This window comes from Orbicella faveolata, unplaced genomic scaffold (genome assembly GCF_042242905.1).
Source record: "Orbicella faveolata isolate gen_17 unplaced genomic scaffold, um_ofav_v1 contig_14, whole genome shotgun sequence".
Classification (NCBI taxonomy): Eukaryota; Metazoa; Cnidaria; class Anthozoa; order Scleractinia; family Merulinidae; genus Orbicella; species Orbicella faveolata.
This window is the reverse complement of record NW_028301541.1, coordinates 16,379,410-16,401,232: the sequence shown is the minus strand read 5'-3', so window position 1 is coordinate 16,401,232 and position 21,823 is coordinate 16,379,410. Positions and strand designations below refer to the sequence as shown.

Below are 21,823 nucleotides of genomic sequence, written 5' to 3'. Positions count from 1 at the left end.
GACTGTTCGCCACTATTCGCACTATTCGTACTATTCGCTATTCGCTGTTCGCTATTCGCTGTTCGCTATTCGCGACTATTCGCTATTCGCCATTCGGGTTTTCCAGACACCCAGTTCGAACTACGAAAACACGTAGGGGCCAAACCACCCCCCAAATGTTTCGTCAGTTGTTGGGTATTTCACATTATTTCGCATTACTTAAAAAAGCATTGACTCTTTCTGCACCAAACTTGGCAGATGAGCAGGAGACCTATTGCCAATTATATTTACGTGAGAAATGTCAGTAAATGTCAAAGTTGTGACGTCACAGTGATGACGTCATGTTTTTTGCTACTTTTCAAGTTTTTAACATGCATATTTTTTACAATGTGTTCGAAAGAGCACATCAAGGGGAGTTGAAACTTGAAAAAATTTTGTCCTTATTGCAAAAATTAAATGAAATATGGCATTTTTAAATATGAAAAATAACTCTGCAAAATATGGGGCCCCCCTTGAGAAAAATCCCCAAATTGGAGCCGTAATTTTGTTCCAGCAAATGCAGCTATGTTGCACATGTGATGTGCCAGATGACTAAAGCAAAAATAAAGAAGAAAATCGGGATAAAAAATTATCCCCCTAGTGTTATTGCGTTAAAATTAGTTTTGTTACGTCATAGCCTGTGACGTCACCCGCTTTTTTACTGTTTATACTATCCTAACAAAGCCGAAAATCAAATTTCTAAAACCATACGATTTTTGACAACATCAAGCTTTCTATTTTTCTAGATTATTAGCCTTCCTAGATTAAAACTGAAAAAAATAAACCAGAGAGACTGACTTAAGAAGGACAGTATGGTTAAGCAAATTCCGGGGGGGACAACAAAAAAATATTTAACTTGCCATATCTCGAAAAATAATCATCATAGCAAAAAACGGTTTCCGGCATTTTACTCCTCAGATCAAGGCCTTTCCGATGACATAATCTTTTTATCAGATTTTACAAAAAAATATAGCACGTTTTGGTGACGTCATCAATTATGACGTCATAATCTGACATTTTGTCACAACTTTCAAATTAAAATAAACTGAAGAACAAAGAAAGCTCACCTACCAAACTTGGTTCAGAAATATATAAACCAAGCAAATGTAGCCTTCATGAAACATTAGGGGGGTGGTTTGGCCCCTACGTGAAACACCGACAAGACTATAAATGGGTACTGACTTAACAACAAACTATGATGTTGAGACGAAACCTCAGATGTTGAGAAAACTTTAGGATCCTCATGAACAGAACTTCGAAGGTGAAGCGAACTACAAGAAATTGGGTGAGGAGGATACACACCCAATTTAAGTTTAACTATCGTGTTAAATATTTTGATTCTTTTATTTGTGTTTTTGTATACAATACTTATAAAGTACGTTTTCAAATTGCGATACAAAGCCCGAGTAAACGCTTTTGGAGTGTCTAGTAAGTTAGATAAACAGGCAGCGAACAAGTCATGTGAACGTTGACGAATAATTATAATCAATGCGCTGCTAGAATGGTTTTCAATTGAGTGTCGTAAGACCAAACCCAAACGAATTACTTACCAATTAGACTACTCAGCCAATCTCAAACCGAAGTAAAACCAAAACCAAAACCAAAGTAATTGCCTCATTACTTTGGACACTCAATTGAAAACCGCTGTAACGATATAACACTAAACCCGATGTAATCAATCGAACGTTGGGTAATTATTAATCAAACTTTAATGTTTCGATTAATTTCGATTGGATTTGGCAATCGAACACAATCAAACTCACCAAAATCTGTAGCCAATCGAACAAAATCGAACGTTCAGCAATCGAACCCTTATTCAACCGAACACAATGGAGCTCTTGAGGTTGAATTACCAAGTGTTCGATTGACTAAGCCGGGCATTCAAAATCGGTTTCAACGAGTTTGCAAGTTAGGTGCGGGCTTAAAACACGACAACATGACTACCCAGGCTAGAAGCAACGTGTAGAGACAGGCAGAACCAGGCAGGAGGTGATACATCTCAAATCACCGATTTCACTCAAACTTGGCACAGATTGTTTGGTTTGGTGAGTGAATGATCATGGCAAAGATCTTAGGTCAAAATGCTATATTCCCTCTAATCACTTTTGTAAAACTTGACGTGGGGGTGATGAGAGAGGGAGAGAGAGACGGGGGGAGGGTTACTTTACTTCTATGTCTAATATTACTAAAAATAAATGGTCTAGGAGCCACTGAACTCAGAAAACAACAACAACAACAACAACAATAACAACAGAGTTCATATATACATGTCCTTTATTAAAGTGTCTGGTCGTTCTAGCGCCAATGGCACTAATTGGGAACACAGATTAAATACAATCTTATTAACAATCATTTAAAAATTAGAACGTAAACACTTTAAAATTCATAACTTACCACAGCATTTTCCTTAAAACTACCTAAGATACCAAATTATTTACAATATATTTCGTATACAACCAAGTTGAGCATAATTTGCAATCCCTCCCACATCCCTCTAACACAGCTGACATATCCTTTTTGCTTATCATGGTTCTAAAAGCTTACAAATATTTTATGATCCCTTCCTGTTTGACACAAAGTAACCAAACATGCACATGCACACACAAAAAAATTAAAAATAGCAATGAGCAAAGTTAAGCTAACTACTGGTAGACTAAAGTTCTTACATTGTAAAGGAGTATTTTTTATCTAGGTAGAACGACGTACAGACATTATTTAATAAAGTAATCTTTAATAATCTGTTTCATTGTCATTTCCATTTTGAAAGAGTGCTGATGACACTGAACTGAGACTGTGAATGTTGTATGCAAATGCTAATGTTAAAGAAATTACAGTACGCTTTAATTCTGTTTATCACTGATTCAGAATAGCAAATGTACACGGGTTGGACACACCACCACTGCCAAGTTCACAGGACACCAGCCTCAACATGCTGATCTGTAATCATTTCTGAAAAAAAAAAAAACATAAAAAAGAAATGAAAAGCCATTAGATCTACATGATGCTTAGTACATTCTAGCATCTGTAACGCACTCATAATGATGTGTCTTTTGCAAATGTTTTTACTATCTTGAAATGATCTGAAATATTTACACTAACGAAAACATCAGACAGGAGCAAGAAATTTATTCGAATTTTTCTGGCTTACTAGTGGTATGGTGTTACAAATGGTTGAGACTTTTTCCCACTATTAGTTGTCGTTTTGAATTTTTTTTCCAACAAGTCATCGGCAGAATTATTTTTCAACAACATTAGCTAAAACTATTTGCACAGGTGACATATTCTTTCTTCACTACCTATTGGACGATTTTGGTGTGACAGGAGTCTAAAATATTTGATCTCCCTCGATAACATACGAGGGATTGACAAACTTGATAACGCAGAATTGTCATAATTTTCAGAGGATGAATTTCATGTATAAGGCTATTCCTGCTTCCATTCGGAAGACTTTTGCTTCGTTGTTCGCTCCTTATTCTTACCATGTTCTGACGTCTTTCTCGCACCCATAGGTTTTCTCGTAATAGTACTCCAGAATCTCTTGGAGCCGGTAAACCTACAGAATATCATTCCCTTTAACTTCTCTCGAAAGGTTTGGCTTAGCAGAGCGTACACAAATGGGTTGACAGTGGAATTGAACAGTACCAGCGTATGTATAACGGCGTATGCGGAATAACTGGTGCTGAGAGATGTGTAATAATCTATGCTGTGGGCAATGATGTCAGCCACCCAACATATTCCAAAAATGGCAGTGATAGTTAAAACCATCAAGGTGACTCGCTTCCGCACTCGCAGGATGCCCTGTGTATAAAGGGAAATGTAAATTCATTAAATGAAGTGACAACTGAATCTGGTAAGGAGTTTGAACGTATATAAATTGTCCCTGGAGGCCTGCAAACAGGAAACATGTAAGGAACTTACACGTACTGTAGGTGGAACCTACAGGTACTGATCTTGTTTCTTAATACTTACTCTCTGTTGGAAGGTTATTTCCTTTTCGCGACCGCGTTTGAACCACAGCGTGTACACAATTCTGGAATACAAACCAGCCATCAGTACCACAGCCAAACCTACCATGGCTGACCATAGCAAATCATAAGCCTTGGGTATCCAGTCGTCCCCGTACACCCAGACGTTCACACATGCATTGCCCTCTACTTTTATCATCAGGAACATTGGTGTGTTGAAAATTAATGAGAAGATCCATGACCCAATGATGATCACCTGAAACAGATGGTTATTGTTAAAGGACTTATATAGCTATGTCACGGTTTGCACATCTTAAAAAGTCAATTTAGGCTAATTTTAAAGATTGTCGTTTTCAGTCCGTGCTAATCCTCTCCATCCTTGACCATTCTTGTTCCTTTATGCTTTATTATTGTTACCTCTTTTGTGTTTAACTATGTTAGTGAACTGGTGTTTTCAGGTTTCTTTCGAGTTACATGTAATTTTGTAGGTGGATTAAAGAACTCAAAATGTCGGGACTGAGCTCCTTTAAGCCTTTTTTGTGCAATTTAAAGTAGGTGGCATTAAAGTTGAATTGCCAAAGAGAACAAAACGTTTTCAGGTTTCCTTCGAGTTACATGTAATTTTGTACGTGGATTAATTAAGTAACTTAAAATGCCGTGACTGAGCTCCTTTAAGCCTTTTTTTGTCCTATTTAGATTTTTACAATAACTGTCTAATTTCTCGCGCGCTGATTGGCTCATTTTTATTATCAATAAAAGTACGTACCGATAAAATTTTAATTTATGCAAGCTTTCAAGTTCAACATTCAGCTGTCAAACTGTCAACTTTTCAACCAATAAGATTTTATGGACTTTTTAAAGAAGCCAATCAAAAAGCGAGAAAAGCTATTGACAACGTTCACGTCATTTTGAAAAGAATTAACTTATCTTTGTTAACGGCAAGTTTACGGCGTCTTTTTCCCTCATTTATTCCCGGCAATTGACCATTTTGGGGTCTTGTTATTGTAAAAAACAAATTGGCGTCAGTTTTTTATGCGTCTGTCCTCTTATTGATGATAAATTGAGTCATAACATTGTCAAAGTTCACTGCGGAACCACTCGCCTGCGGCTCGTGGTTCCACAGCCACTTTGACAATGTTATGACTCAATTTATCATCAATAAGAGGACAGACGCATAAAAACAACTGACGTCAATTTGTTAAGTAGGTGGCATTAAAGCTGAATTGCCAAAGAAAGCAAAACGTTTTCAGGTTTCCTTCGAGTTACATGTAATTTTGTACGCGGTTTAAATAACTCAAAATGCCGTGACCGAGCTCCTTTAAGCCTTTTTTGTCCAATTTAAATGTAGGTGGCATTAAAGTTGAATTGCCAAAGAAAACAAAACGTCACCACAATGTATTGGTTATTTAGATCTAAAGTCCCGTCTTGAAGCCTTAAAAAAGTTCTTTACGGAGGAAAGGATTCCATGACGATGCTCTCATGGCCACTAGCTATCATTTGTGCAACCTTTTGATCTTGCGACTACTGCATCGGCCCAGTCCGTACTGAAAGATGTCGATGCATTTTTTTCCACTTTGATTACATTTTCTGCATTTAAAAATGAATACGGTCGTTTTTTTAGAATTTGTCTTTTCCCCTAGAATTTTGTAAAGTTTTAATTCAATTTTTGGGTATCCTGGTTTAACGAACATACTTTATGTCATGACATGAGAGGTAACTGATACGGAGGTATCAAAGAGTTCCTCGAGTACAAGGAGACCCAAGAATCTAATGATTTCAAGTACATGGATGGGATGCTAGTCCATCGCAGGGTTGCCCCCCAGCATTAAATTCGCCGGTACTCATTTATACACCTGGGTGAAGAGAAGCAGTGTCCGAGGAAAGTTTCTTGCCCAAGAACAGATGACAGTGTCCCCGGCCAGGGATCGAACCCGGACTGCTCGATCCGGGGTCGAGTGTACTAGACATGACGCCACCGCGCCTCCACAATAATAGTTAGTAATAATTAACTTTAATAGTGACACACCTTCAGTTTACACTTGGTAAGTTTGCCAATGTTACCAATAGGACAGATTACAGCATAATATCGTTCAGCGGCAATTGCAACCAAAGTTACTACCGAGGAGGTTCCAGCAACCCATGCGAGGTTTCCACCCGTTATGAATTTACATAAAACAGTACCCGTCATTCCGCCTGGGTGGGTGGAAGCGAGCTTAAGGAAAGTGTCTGGTGTTACAAACGTAGCGTATAGAATATCCGCCACAGCCAGGTTAACAAGCAGGTAGTTGATTGGAGTCCTGTGAAATATCAAACAATGTCAAGATCTAAGAAGATGAAGGGAAAGAGATTTAACGCCTCATATTGGCCTTTTCCCAAGGTAATGATTCAGATATCTGATCCTTAATTCAAATATTCACTTGCATTTCTTCACCATTTACGGGTATGTTATAAACTTTCAATGTGACTGGCTCCAAGTTGCCTTGAAAGGTTAGTTGGTAGAGCACTGCACTGGTATCACATAGGTCATGGTTCGATTGCCATTCAAGCATATAATTTTATCTTTTTTCTCTGTGGGAATGGAAAGGGAGATTTAAATTCGCGACTACCTTAGACGCGTGGATAATTCAGTGCGATTATTGCAGCTTATAATTACGTAGACCTGTATGATTCTCTTTTGAGTTGTCTCAATCTTCCTATCTTGTTTGCTGCCAGACAAAATATCTTACATGCTAGCCATTTTTTTTTTATTTCTTGAATATATACTTGCAGTGTGAAACGTCATCAGCGTCTCAAAATGGCGGTGATATTTTAGTGTCCACATACCTCATATCTTGATTTTTCTTTATGATAGCACAGACGAAACAATTTCCTACGATATCTATGACAACGAGTACGGAGTGCACCGTCGCTATGGCAATGCCAGATGATTGGAGCATGACTAGAGATTGTTGACGATGTTACACGGTCTCTCGGCCTGCTGGATAAGATGAAACTATAAGGATTAATTGGTGAATTCTTGATTGTTAAGAGTTCCTGTCCATAAAAATGGAAAATAACTCGGCAAGGGTCGAAGATTCAATTTCGCTTATATTTTCATTGTAGATAGGCAAGAGCGTGACAAAAACTATTGGATATTTTTTTTTGGCAAAATATCCTTTTATTTCAAAGAAATATGCAAATTACCAAATTCCGTTAAAATCGTCATTTGACGCACCATTTAATTAAGCAAGTTTGAGAGCCTCGCATGCAAAACCACATCATAATGATTCTTCCGTCTTTAAAACACTCAAATATTTTTGTGCAATGTTTACATATCTACTGGGTTGATTTTAGGGAATGTTGCGTTATCTTTTTGAGTGCAAAATAATTAAATTTCGCAGACGTGTATTTCATTCACTTAAAAATACTTCGTGAATATAATTAATTTTCACCATGTGCGAAGCCTTCAAATGGATTAAGCTTCTGGTGGTTAAATCGCAGAAGGATGGTCTACAGATTCCTGTAAAAATTTCTTTGGGCAAATGATTGTGAGCGACGCGAAAATGTAAATATTTGACCATCCGTCGTCAAATTTTAATTTACGGATTAGACGTATATTTTAGCATGCGCCACATGACTTGACCTATAATAAGTTGAAATAGACACAGAGCTGATAATTTCGAAATGTTCTAACCTTATTTTGTATAGAGCACTCTCAGGATAAGTGAAACAATTTAATCATTGTTCTCTGTTTGTTCATATATATAATAATATGTGTATATTTATATAATCGTATTCTATAGTGTACGTGGCCTCGGTCCAAATCACGTTTGTTGTACGTTCTAATGTTTCAGACAACAGCTGATTAAGCTAGTGCCTGGTTCACTAAAAAATCGCCATAAACAAATCATAGATCCATGAAGCAAGAACTAGCTGAAATGAAAATAGGAAATCACAACGTGTCTAATTCGTGAGAAAAACAGACTAAAGTTAATTAGTAATTACGGGAGTAAATAGCCCTCGCCATGCCATTTTATTTGGCGTATTTTGTTTGCTTAGTGGCGAGGCATTGGTATGTTTGTAACAGAAAATAGAGGTCTGTTGTCAATACAGTTTAAAATTATTGTCAGTAAAATATTGTAAATAAAACACCTATTGACCGGTTACCTCCGCGGCCACCATTTGGTCGTTCCGATAAGGGTTTCATTATATTGTCTTTACCCCTATTAAGCAGCCACCCAAAATTTAAAAACTTTGTTTTGGAAAGGGCGATGGCAGAAAAGAGTCTGAAATCGAAGGTGCATGACGAGTGATAATTCAAATACACGTCTATCATAATTGTCTGGAATTGACTCCATGTTTACCAAGAAATTTATAACCCGATAGTGAAAAATTAAATATTCAAGGTACACCAGCCTCTATTTAAGCGGCGAGCCCCATTAAGCGGTTACCACCCATTTCCCCGAGGCTAGTCCACTGTATTACATGTAAGCCAAAAATAATTGCGCATCGCGAAAAGACCTAGGTATGAGTTTAGCGTTACAGTATTACGCTGGGCATGTAGGTAGTGGTGGTCGAGTAAGAGATAACAACAAGGGCAATGGTAAACTATTCATTCTTTTCATTTCTTAATTTAATCCCTTCAGACTCAACAGGATTGTTTGCTTCCAGTGGTTCCAAGCCTTGCGGAGCCTTACGTATTAGGATAAAAATTGTCCTACCCCTACCCCCTAAAATGGGATGACAGCATTGCGTGACGAACAAGGAACCGCTGCAAACAAGGATTCAAGCCATCAAGCCATGATGATCAAACGTAATATTTTGGTGTAGTGCAAAGCAAGCAACTATCTACAAATGACTCAGCCGTTTTTGACTTAGATGGAGTGGTGATCATATGTGTCGAAGGAGGGCCACAGATTCATGGTATTCGACCATTAAATAAATTGACAGTTGGCGATGTACATCGGACGTTATGTAGACAAAAGCAAACTTCTGCTTTATGTGCGACGAATGGTGCGAGAAACACGTCAAATCGGCTTTGGACCTGCCTTTTACAGCAAATGAGGTGAGAACATTTCGAAATTATCAGCTCTGTGTCTATTTCAACTTAACATAGGTCAAGTCATGTGGCGCATGCTAACATATACGTCTAACCCGTAAATTGAAATTTGACGAGGGAATGGTCAAATATTTGCATTTTTGACGTATTTTGAAAAGCTCTCACGTCGCTCACAATCATTTGCCCGAAGAAATTTTTACAGGAATCTGTAGACCATCCTTCTGCGATTCAACCACCAGAAGCTTAATCCATTTGAAGGCTTCGCACATGGTGAAAATTAATTATATTCACAAAGTGCTCTATAAAAATTAATTATATTCACAAAGTACTTATAAAAATATTTGAGTGTTTTAAAGACGGAAGAATAATGTGGTTTTTCATGCGAGGCTCTCAAACTTGCTTAACAAAATGGTGCGTCAAATGACGATTTTAACGGAATTTGGTTATTCGCATATTTCTTTGAAATAAAAGGATATTTTGCCAAAAAAGCTATCCAGTAGTTTTTTGTCATGCCCTAGCCTATCTACCATAACAATATGAGCGAAATCGAATTTTCGACCCCTGCTGCGAAATTAAGAATTCGTCTGATTTTTACAAGCAGGCACTCTTAAGTGCATAACTTTTCCGCGCTAACACATCTGCTTTAATAAGCAAACGTAGGTCAAATTCATAACTTTTTCCTCAAATCAAGTAGGTAAAATATGTTTTTAATTTAAGAAAACTCGGTCGAGTCTCTACCACATATGTTTGGATATATAAAGTAGGTCAGTAATTATTTTTCCTGTTCCTATTTTTAATAACGATGACTCGTGAAAAGCAGATGTCCTTTTTCTCTGATCATGCGATCACGTATTTGAATTCAGCCAACATTAACATAAGAAGCAGGGAAACTATCTTCATTACTCAAAACTCTTGCACGATCTTTTTTGGGGTTTCCAATGCAAGATTATAGGTTTTATTATCTTTTGAATGAATGATAAGAACATATCACACAAGCCACAGGGAACTGCCTATACTCTGTCTTCTAGGCAAAGGGGCAAATTTAAACCCGCTCGGCATATCGCTGGGTCAATTCAGGCAGAATTTTCTGTGCCCTTCCAAGTTCATATATAATGGACATGATAATAATCGCTAGAAGTTTATGCTTTATTCGGAGCTTTTCTAATATACGTTAAGGTTTCCCTGTTGTGGATAAAAGTAAAGACGGTTTTAAAACAATATCTAGTGACCACCATTTTAAACCGTATGGAATTCTAAACCCAATTGTAAAGGTGGAATCTATGCTAGTGATATCACGAAAAGGCTGGGTTTTATACACAGAGCATAAAGAAAGCCCTTACCTTGAAAAACTGAAGGCGAATTTGCAAGAAACGTGAGGTATGCTACGACGGAACTCAAAAGAGCTCAACAGTTTAGAAATGAATGAAAACGTTTTCATTATCTTTTTCCTTTTTAAAATGACAAATCCGACATTATGACGCAAACAGTTTAAAAAATTACCATAAATTACCTTATTGGTACGTAATTTTGCACTAATTAAATTCGGCAAAAGAAAACAGAGAACATCAAATTTCGCGAACGTACCTCCAAAAAGGTTTTATTTGTTTAAACTTCGCAGAGTTAATGAATTATCAATACACCGTTATTTCAGACAGGAGCTTTTTGATCCCGTACAAACATAATCAGTCGTTCGCTTGTTAAACAGTTTTAGTAAATTTATCTTCAGAGGGAAGTTTCGTGCATATTATAATTTTCGCAAGGTGTTTTTTGAGGTTGCTGTTTTTTTGCAACTGACCAACGAAAAGCGCGAAAATAAGGTGTTCAAAAATAAGTACCAATGGGGTATAATTTGAAAGGTTATTAGCATCTGCGTCAATTTCATGTTAGAGGCATATAAATTATTTCTCTTTAAAAACAGGGTTTAGTCAGTCGCTCACCGTCCTACGCCATTCTTAAAATAAAGCGTGAAACAGGAAGAGGGTAAGTTTAATATATAGATAAAAGCGGAATTCCTGATTGCAATAATTGTCCACAATGGGAAAAAAAATGAGAAACCCCCAAAAATGATCAATAGTGAGCGTGTAATTGTTCAGCGTGTGGTCTCGCTATTTTTTCCAGTTAATTAACAAACTATACGCAGTAAGCGTAACCAATTTTTCCAAGATTGAAGAATGTTCGTGCGCAATATATCACGGACTTTCTAGAAGATTCTGCAAGGAATATGTCAGCAGAAAAGTCAACAACGTACCAGGGGTTAATTTGTGCCGAGATTGTCTATGCACGTAGTCCCTCCTTCTCCTCCAGAGTAATAACCTGACTTGAGCCCGCGATCCAATGGAAAAACAGTACTTGGTCAGCGGTTAAATGTCAAAAAAACACGCGACTTCGATGAGCTCTAAATCTGAGCCCGCGATATGGTCTCGTGATACTAGCTAGCGGAAACCTTTTTTTGACAGCTGTCAATTAACCACGACATGGGTGCCCAATGTCAAAGATGTAACTATGGTAATGCTGCTACTATATTATTTTTCAAGGTATTGAGCTTGGCGCACGAACGGACGGACGGTTACGTGACAACCACAAGTTTTTAGAGGTATGAAGCCCCACTCGCGTGCCTTCGGCACGCAAGAGCTCCGCTATCAACAGAGTGGAATGTAAATCGCGATTTAAAATGGCTGTGCAGAATAATAACAATAAAAATAGCTTATTAAGGTGATAAAAGTGTTAAGCCGAGGAAGAACTCTCTACTAATAGACGACAACTACCTAAAAAAGAAATTATAGAACCTAAGAATAATCTAAAAATTAGTCTATTTACAAGTTACGAAACCTAAGAATAATTTAATAGTGCAATTAGTCTTTTTACAAGTTTCATAAAAACACTTAACAACTATATAAAAAAAGAAAATAACAAATCATTATTTATTAAATTTATTATTTCTTCAAATCATTATTTCCCAAAATTTAAAAACTTTGTTTTGGAAAGGGCGATGGCAGAAAAGAGTCTGAAATCGAAGGTGCATGACGAGTGATAATTCAAATACACGTCTATCATAATTGTCTGGAATTGACTCCATGTTTACCAAGAAATTTATAACCCGATAGTGAAAAATTAAATATTCAAGGTACACCAGCCTCTATTTAAGCGGCGAGCCCCATTAAGCGGTTACCACCCATTTCCCCGAGGCTAGTCCACTGTATTACATGTAAGCCAAAAATAATTGCGCATCGCGAAAAGACCTAGGTATGAGTTTAGCGTTACAGTATTACGCTGGGCATGTAGGTAGTGGTGGTCGAGTAAGAGATAACAACAAGGGCAATGGTAAACTATTCATTCTTTTCATTTCTTAATTTAATCCCTTCAGACTCAACAGGATTGTTTGCTTCCAGTGGTTCCAAGCCTTGCGGAGCCTTACGTATTAGGATAAAAATTGTCCTACCCCTACCCCCTAAAATGGGATGACAGCATTGCGTGACGAACAAGGAACCGCTGCAAACAAGGATTCAAGCCATCAAGCCATGATGATCAAACGTAATATTTTGGTGTAGTGCAAAGCAAGCAACTATCTACAAATGACTCAGCCGTTTTTGACTTAGATGGAGTGGTGATCATATGTGTCGAAGGAGGGCCACAGATTCATGGTATTCGACCATTAAATAAATTGACAGTTGGCGATGTACATCGGACGTTATGTAGACAAAAGCAAACTTCTGCTTTATGTGCGACGAATGGTGCGAGAAACACGTCAAATCGGCTTTGGACCTGCCTTTTACAGCAAATGAGGTGAGAACATTTCGAAATTATCAGCTCTGTGTCTATTTCAACTTAACATAGGTCAAGTCATGTGGCGCATGCTAACATATACGTCTAACCCGTAAATTGAAATTTGACGAGGGAATGGTCAAATATTTGCATTTTTGACGTATTTTGAAAAGCTCTCACGTCGCTCACAATCATTTGCCCGAAGAAATTTTTACAGGAATCTGTAGACCATCCTTCTGCGATTCAACCACCAGAAGCTTAATCCATTTGAAGGCTTCGCACATGGTGAAAATTAATTATATTCACAAAGTGCTCTATAAAAATTAATTATATTCACAAAGTACTTATAAAAATATTTGAGTGTTTTAAAGACGGAAGAATAATGTGGTTTTTCATGCGAGGCTCTCAAACTTGCTTAACAAAATGGTGCGTCAAATGACGATTTTAACGGAATTTGGTTATTCGCATATTTCTTTGAAATAAAAGGATATTTTGCCAAAAAAGCTATCCAGTAGTTTTTTGTCATGCCCTAGCCTATCTACCATAACAATATGAGCGAAATCGAATTTTCGACCCCTGCTGCGAAATTAAGAATTCGTCTGATTTTTACAAGCAGGCACTCTTAAGTGCATAACTTTTCCGCGCTAACACATCTGCTTTAATAAGCAAACGTAGGTCAAATTCATAACTTTTTCCTCAAATCAAGTAGGTAAAATATGTTTTTAATTTAAGAAAACTCGGTCGAGTCTCTACCACATATGTTTGGATATATAAAGTAGGTCAGTAATTATTTTTCCTGTTCCTATTTTTAATAACGATGACTCGTGAAAAGCAGATGTCCTTTTTCTCTGATCATGCGATCACGTATTTGAATTCAGCCAACATTAACATAAGAAGCAGGGAAACTATCTTCATTACTCAAAACTCTTGCACGATCTTTTTTGGGGTTTCCAATGCAAGATTATAGGTTTTATTATCTTTTGAATGAATGATAAGAACATATCACACAAGCCACAGGGAACTGCCTATACTCTGTCTTCTAGGCAAAGGGGCAAATTTAAACCCGCTCGGCATATCGCTGGGTCAATTCAGGCAGAATTTTCTGTGCCCTTCCAAGTTCATATATAATGGACATGATAATAATCGCTAGAAGTTTATGCTTTATTCGGAGCTTTTCTAATATACGTTAAGGTTTCCCTGTTGTGGATAAAAGTAAAGACGGTTTTAAAACAATATCTAGTGACCACCATTTTAAACCGTATGGAATTCTAAACCCAATTGTAAAGGTGGAATCTATGCTAGTGATATCACGAAAAGGCTGGGTTTTATACACAGAGCATAAAGAAAGCCCTTACCTTGAAAAACTGAAGGCGAATTTGCAAGAAACGTGAGGTATGCTACGACGGAACTCAAAAGAGCTCAACAGTTTAGAAATGAATGAAAACGTTTTCATTATCTTTTTCCTTTTTAAAATGACAAATCCGACATTATGACGCAAACAGTTTAAAAAATTACCATAAATTACCTTATTGGTACGTAATTTTGCACTAATTAAATTCGGCAAAAGAAAACAGAGAACATCAAATTTCGCGAACGTACCTCCAAAAAGGTTTTATTTGTTTAAACTTCGCAGAGTTAATGAATTATCAATACACCGTTATTTCAGACAGGAGCTTTTTGATCCCGTACAAACATAATCAGTCGTTCGCTTGTTAAACAGTTTTAGTAAATTTATCTTCAGAGGGAAGTTTCGTGCATATTATAATTTTCGCAAGGTGTTTTTTGAGGTTGCTGTTTTTTTGCAACTGACCAACGAAAAGCGCGAAAATAAGGTGTTCAAAAATAAGTACCAATGGGGTATAATTTGAAAGGTTATTAGCATCTGCGTCAATTTCATGTTAGAGGCATATAAATTATTTCTCTTTAAAAACAGGGTTTAGTCAGTCGCTCACCGTCCTACGCCATTCTTAAAATAAAGCGTGAAACAGGAAGAGGGTAAGTTTAATATATAGATAAAAGCGGAATTCCTGATTGCAATAATTGTCCACAATGGGAAAAAAAATGAGAAACCCCCAAAAATGATCAATAGTGAGCGTGTAATTGTTCAGCGTGTGGTCTCGCTATTTTTTCCAGTTAATTAACAAACTATACGCAGTAAGCGTAACCAATTTTTCCAAGATTGAAGAATGTTCGTGCGCAATATATCACGGACTTTCTAGAAGATTCTGCAAGGAATATGTCAGCAGAAAAGTCAACAACGTACCAGGGGTTAATTTGTGCCGAGATTGTCTATGCACGTAGTCCCTCCTTCTCCTCCAGAGTAATAACCTGACTTGAGCCCGCGATCCAATGGAAAAACAGTACTTGGTCAGCGGTTAAATGTCAAAAAAACACGCGACTTCGATGAGCTCTAAATCTGAGCCCGCGATATGGTCTCGTGATACTAGCTAGCGGAAACCTTTTTTTGACAGCTGTCAATTAACCACGACATGGGTGCCCAATGTCAAAGATGTAACTATGGTAATGCTGCTACTATATTATTTTTCAAGGTATTGAGCTTGGCGCACGAACGGACGGACGGTTACGTGACAACCACAAGTTTTTAGAGGTATGAAGCCCCACTCGCGTGCCTTCGGCACGCAAGAGCTCCGCTATCAACAGAGTGGAATGTAAATCGCGATTTAAAATGGCTGTGCAGAATAATAACAATAAAAATAGCTTATTAAGGTGATAAAAGTGTTAAGCCGAGGAAGAACTCTCTACTAATAGACGACAACTACCTAAAAAAGAAATTATAGAACCTAAGAATAATCTAAAAATTAGTCTATTTACAAGTTACGAAACCTAAGAATAATTTAATAGTGCAATTAGTCTTTTTACAAGTTTCATAAAAACACTTAACAACTATATAAAAAAAGAAAATAACAAATCATTATTTCTTTAAAAAACGTCCACTTCAGCGTCATTTTACGGTTTGCCTAAGATCCACAAAGTGGAACTTCAACAAATGGACGATCATTTCGCTCTCCCGGAAAACACAGAAACGCGGATACCACTGAGGCCCATAAACAGCTGTATTGGCGCGCCGACTTACGAGCTATCGAAGTACCTGGCCTCCGTCCTAAAACACCTCGTGAGTGAAACCGAGTATTCTGTCAAGAATGCTAAACAGTTTGCAGAGTTTATAAATGACCAGGAAGTGGCCGATGACGAACTGATTGTGTCTTTTGACGTGGTTTCACTATTCACCTTCATACCAATCGACATGGCTATAGACATTATTCAACGAAAACTCGAGGGATCTGATGGTTGGAGGAGTCACACACAGCTGACCAAAGGCCAAGTCTCGGATGTACTCTCCGTTCTCTTGCACAACAGCTATTTTGTATTCGAGGGAACCCAATACAACAGGTGTCGGGGTGTGCCATGGGATCTCCGGTGAGTGCGGTGATCGCCGAGCTTGTAATGCAAGAAGTTGAGGAGAAAGCGTTAGAAACTTCGCCCGTCAGACCAAAGTGGTGGCGTCGCTATGTCAACGATTCGAACGCTTGTATTAAGAGGGACGGTGTTGAAGTTTTTCACAGCCACTTAAACTCGATAAACGCCAATATTCAGTTTACAGTAGAGATGCCTACAACTATGGGCAAGAACAGCATAGCCTTCTTGGACACGAACAACACCGTTAATGAGGATGGTAAGATCGAGGTGGCCACACATACGAGCAAGTATTTAGACTTCCATTCACACAGCCCAGCGCAAAGCAAGAGAGCTGTCGTTAAGACTCGAATGGACCGAGCTAAATGCATTCCATCAACAACTGCGCAAAGACAAAACGAGAAACGACGTGTTATTAGTGATCTAAAAGCTATTGGTTATCCCGAAAGCTTCATCAAGTCAGTTGGTGAATCGAACAGAACAAACACGCAACCAAGACCCTAGGAGAATCCAAAGGCATACGCGTCGATTCCATATGTGAAAGGAGTGTCGGAACGTGTTCGACGCATTTTGAGCCGCGAAAACATCAGGACAGCTTTCAAACCAGTACAAACATTGGGAAATGTTTTCAAAAAGCCCAAAGACCGGCCGACAAAAGAGCAATTAAAAGGCATTGTGTACAAAGTGACCCGTAGGACATGTTCTTTGACGTATGTTGGGGAAAGCAGAAGAAATTGGAAATCTCGGGGGGGCCGAACACAAGCCCGGAACCAATGGGAATGTTAATTCCGCAATTAAACAGCATGCGGAAACCGGCTACGATATACATCCTATTTACGCCAACATTCTTGAAACAGGTGTGAGCGGCAAGAACAAAAGACTGTTTCTGGAATCCTTGCATTCTTTCTTAGAAAAAAACTCCGTAAATGAAAGAGCACCCTTCCCAAGGGTTTACGCGTCACTGGTTGCCTCCCTAGGGGGCAACGAACAATAACGTCCCAGCTTATTAAAATTCTGTGAATCGCGCGAAATGATCATTCTCTGAAGAAGACCGCAGAAGGCGGTCGAAAATTTAGAGACAATTATACTTTTTTAGATCTGCCTTAAACGTTTTTTAAAGAACTATGAGCACAGATCGCTCCAACAGTCTCAAATCATTATTTATTCATTAATTATTGCAAGTGCTGTTCTCTTGGGTTTTACACTTTCTTTACCAATTTGATTTTTTTTACTTGTGTGGATTAAGAAGTTTGCCAACATTTTCCTGTTTTAGCTGATTTGTTAGTAAATAATATAGAATGCACCGGTCCTTATTGTATGTTGCGTTTTTCCTGCTGTTGTTTCTTTGCCCGTGCCAGTTGAACTGTCAAAGTTAATTCTTTTCGGATTGCGAATCAGGTGCTCATATTATGCTACTCTTTTACTAACAATGAAGTGTCAATCTTTATTTTGCTAGCTAAAGATATAAAACAAACAGCGGTGAGAAAAATTTTAAAAACATGCATTTTATGAATTTGACGTTTCGTATACATAAAAATTTGGGAAAGCTATTTGTACTGTATCAATGGGGGTCTGGAACCTAGATAGAAAAACATCTGCAGTAGAAATTTAAGACGTTTGAGACGGAAACTGTCTGTAAAGTGAACATGGAAAAGCTTTCCTAATAAAGTAAAAGCTTTTTACTGCTGACATTGGCATTCAATGCTGGCTGTAACTCCTGAATAAATAAGGTCTCCTTAACCTTACAATGGTAGTCAGTCTTGCCGGACGCCAAAATGTCAAAATGGTCTCATTTGATGTTGTGACCAGTTGTTTTAATGTGATCAGCAATAGCAGAAGAGTGATTGTTTCGAAAGTGCCTTGAAATGCTCCGTTTTTCGTGAAGTTTTCGCTTCGTTTTCCCTGTGTAAAAATCACTGCAGTCCCAGCAACTAGCTTTATAAATGACTTCGGATAATTATGATCGGTTGAGACGGTCCTTGTATGGGAAGAAGGATTTGATGCGCCGGGTGTTTTGAAAAATAGCTTTGACATTAACAAAAGAGTAGAAACGATTTACACAAGATTTTAGACGCTTATATGATTGCTATGGAGACCTATACAGGGTAATAAAATAATGACATCTTTTTTGGGGACTGTTGCTACCGGTTTATTTGGGTTGTTCTTGTTCTTGTTCAGGGCATCATTGATATTAAAAGTGATGATGTCCTGAGGGTAGCCATTTTGCAGCAAACGCCTTTTGAGATCTTCGACAGCGGATCGTAACAATGAATCGGTAGAGCAAATACGGAAGCATCGATAGGTTAGCGTGCGGATAAGATTGATTTTTTATTTGCGTGGTGTAAATGAATCCCATTTCGTATAGAATCCAGTAAATGTCTTCTCCCGGTAAACAGATGTGATGAAAGTGTTGTTTGGGCAGCGTTTAACAAGAATGTTCAAAAACGGAATCTCTTTGGCTTGTTCAAATTCAGTGGTGAATTTGATGCTATTGCCCTTTTCTTGAGTGTGAGAGTGACTGCTGTTGAGGTACTTCAAAAACTCATTAGCAGTGTCTTTGCTGTCAAACATGGAAAAAGTGTCATCAACATATCTAAACCAAAGTGTAGGGTGAAACCTGGGGGTGTATGTTATCCATTTTTCTTCAAAGTCACACATGAAAATGTTAACCAAAAGGGGGCCTAAAGGTGAGCCCATGGCAACACCATCAATCAGGTCGTAATACTGACCATCGAGGATAAAGTGGCTTTTTTTTGTGGCAAACTCTAACAATTTCTTTAAAACAGGACCAGGTATTGCAGGGGAATCAGGAAGGACGTACAGCTTGCCTAGACAAATTTGTATTGTTTCATCGAGTGGCACATTTGTAAACAACGAACAGACATCGAAAGAGTCCATTATTCCATTACGATGTTTGTAAGATTTAGCCCAGTCTGCAAAACGAAATGAGTCTTTAACTGTATGTTGATTGGTGGATATCGGCTGAAGTATTCCAACAAGGTAAGACGCCTGTTTGAAATTGTACGTGTTCACTGAGAAAACAATAGGGCGGAAGGGAGATTCAGCCATATAAAACACCCGGGGAAGACCCACCGGGTAAAATCTTCTGGAAAACTGTGTCATCAATTATTCCATCCTTTCGTAGTTTGCGGAGGTAGGAAGAAAGGCTCTCTTCTCTAGCTTTAGTGGGATCGTGTGTCAATGGTTTGAATTTGGTGTTATCAGAAAGCAACTGCCTCGGTCAAGTCTGCTAACAATAACAATGCCATGACCATTTCCTTTGTCCGGTTTCGTAATAATAGTGCTGTCATCACTGCTGTCATACTTTTGAAAATGTATGTTGACCAGCATACGAAATGTCAAGTTCATAAAATGCATGTTTTTAAAATATTTATCACCGCTGTTTGTTTTATATTTTCAATCAAGCTACGATGGCCGAAGACCAAGAGTTTACAGCTGCAGATCATTTTGAATATTTTGTCATATGTCGAGCGCGGGTCGCACAGCGGCAAAGGTTTTTCGAACTAGGAAATACAGAAAAAGGAATGCAATGTTGACCAATAACGAAGTGGAAAATACTAAAAACGCCATTGCTGATTCACGAAACATTAGTTCGTATAGTGTAATCGTCTGAAAAGAACTGCTGTCGGTGACTGACGTGTCATCATCATGTCGTGTCGACAACCTGAGCGAAAGTTATCGTCAGAGTCAAGTGAATAGAGTTTGTCAGTCGATGGTGTTATAAGTCTGGTCAGTTGAAACATATTGGTCAGTTTAGCCGTGGTGGAATTAGCTGCGAGATTCCTGTAAAGTTTCTCAATGTTCGGTCGGTGGTCGACTCTGGTGACTTTCGATCCGTCTATTGTTAGTGAATTAAGGCGGTCTGTCTGAAATCCGTCTATTGTTAGTCAGGTCTGTATGAGGTTCGTCTATTGTACGTCAAACCAAGTCGGTCTGTTTGTGGTCCGTCTGTCAAGGTGCCGGAAATTACTAGCTTTCCAGAGTCGGTCGTTGAAAATAGTTTGTACATGTACCGTGGGTAAAACTAGCCATATCAGCCTTAGCTGGAGAAAATATCGCTTCGTCCTTAAACTCTGTTCTTTATTTATTTATTGTGTTTATTTTGGGTTAAGCACGGGTTAAACAGTTCAAGTGTTTCCCCTAAATAAGCTTAATTAATGGTTATTTGACTGTAAATTATTAATGATTGTAGTATGCTATGTAACGCAACTTACAATCTCCTCAAATCTCTTTGACCTCCCCACATATATGTAGTACATGAAAAATATCTGTTCTTAATATCACGAGTTGGCTTAAAAAGCCTTTGATTATCGGTGTATTCCGTTCTTAGCTAGCCGACAACTTTGCAACTGAACAAGAGCAATATATCGGTTGGCTTCGGAAAGCTACATGCAAGTTGATGCTATATTTGTATAACTGTGGCGGATACTCGGCTCGCTTTACGGATACGCGGCAAAAGAGGAACTTGGCAGAAAATAAAAGGCGTAACCTTTTTGACGTCATCTGAAGGTTAAATATATTATCGAGGCCACATTTTAGACCTTCAGTGACCGAGCGAGGGAACATACAGCAGTTTTAAACTGAAGTTTTCGGATACTGAGTTCCAGATGTTGCGTTGCCAGCGCGATAACTGCCCCTTTTATTCCTAGCTGTAAATATCTTCGCTTTTTCTCTTTACGTCAAAACGTAAGAAAAGATGTTGTTCCTATATTTTCTAACAGAGTAATGCACTTTTAGGTCTAGAAAACTGATGAACGCGTTCCCGTCGTGCAGTTTTTCTAAAAACGTCAAGCGTGGATTAGGCTGTTCACAGCCCTCTATTTTCTCGTATTTTTAATCGATCTTTTGAACGCGCAGATAGAGTCGCGGGAGAACTGGTATTCTTCGTTTGGCTTCATTCGCTCGCCTCATCGCCCCCAACCCCGTGTGCTTCGCGTTTGATTCGCTCCCTTTTTCTTGCGTGTGCTTTGAAAAATAGGGGAAGCTGTGAACGGTCTAGCGTTCATTATCTTCTAACAGAACAAGGAACAACACCTTTTGTTTGATATAATAGAAGTACTGACAGCTTCCAACTAGCCCACGCTTTCTCACGAGTGTTTTTTAAATGTTACATGTTATAGAATTATTATCTGCTTCAAAATTATTACGTTAGGAATGTTTTACATCCCATAAAAAAGGAACACAATGACACAAAAAGAAACAAAACAAAACAAAAAAATTACAATAAACTGTGCAGACAATATTTACGACCATGTTACATTTCTGACTTTCGACGAACCATAATTACCATGTCTAAAGGTTTGGAGTAAAGATGAAACAATAACAATTCTTACCTTTAGAAACGGGCGGAGAGACGGAGATGTCTAGCATTAATGCTGAAGCCAACCCAAAACAAACCGACATCACTGAGTACATTGCGAGAAAATGAAGCTTGAAAAAACAACAGTTCACTAATCATAATCAAAATTATAAGTATCACTATAACTTTTGTTGACCATCTTCTTATCACCTGCCGTTGGAAATGTTATTTGAATAACCATCATGAAAAGTGATAGAAATGTACTTTGAAAGCTGTCTGTATTTT

At 38.1% G+C, this 21,823-nt stretch overlaps 2 protein-coding genes and 1 pseudogene across 3 annotated transcripts; 1 reads left to right on the top strand and 2 right to left on the bottom strand.

Moving 5' to 3' along the window:
* Positions 1-2,274: 2,274 nt before the first annotated feature.
* On the bottom strand, positions 2,275-21,732 carry LOC110047579 (pyroglutamylated RF-amide peptide receptor-like). Of its 2 annotated transcripts, XM_089287610.1 has the most exons (6): positions 21,573-21,732; positions 6,807-6,960; positions 6,010-6,280; positions 3,988-4,239; positions 3,498-3,816; positions 2,275-2,967 (listed from the first exon to the last, which is right to left on the bottom strand). In XM_089287610.1, exons 2-6 carry the CDS (start codon positions 6,917-6,919, stop codon positions 2,927-2,929), a joined length of 996 nt encoding a protein of 331 aa, XP_089143736.1. In that variant the 5' UTR covers positions 6,920-6,960; positions 21,573-21,732; the 3' UTR covers positions 2,275-2,926. The 2 variants fall into 2 exon arrangements, with proteins under 2 accessions (XP_089143736.1, XP_089143735.1); XM_089287609.1 differs by lacking the exon at positions 21,573-21,732 and having other exon boundaries at positions 6,807-7,086.
* Positions 15,791-17,315, top strand: LOC149114225 (uncharacterized; annotated as a pseudogene).
* On the bottom strand, positions 18,547-19,287 carry LOC110047537 (uncharacterized). Its single transcript, XM_020753285.2, has one exon. It carries the CDS (start codon positions 19,285-19,287, stop codon positions 18,547-18,549), a length of 741 nt encoding a protein of 246 aa, XP_020608944.2.
* Positions 21,733-21,823: the final 91 nt, after the last annotated feature.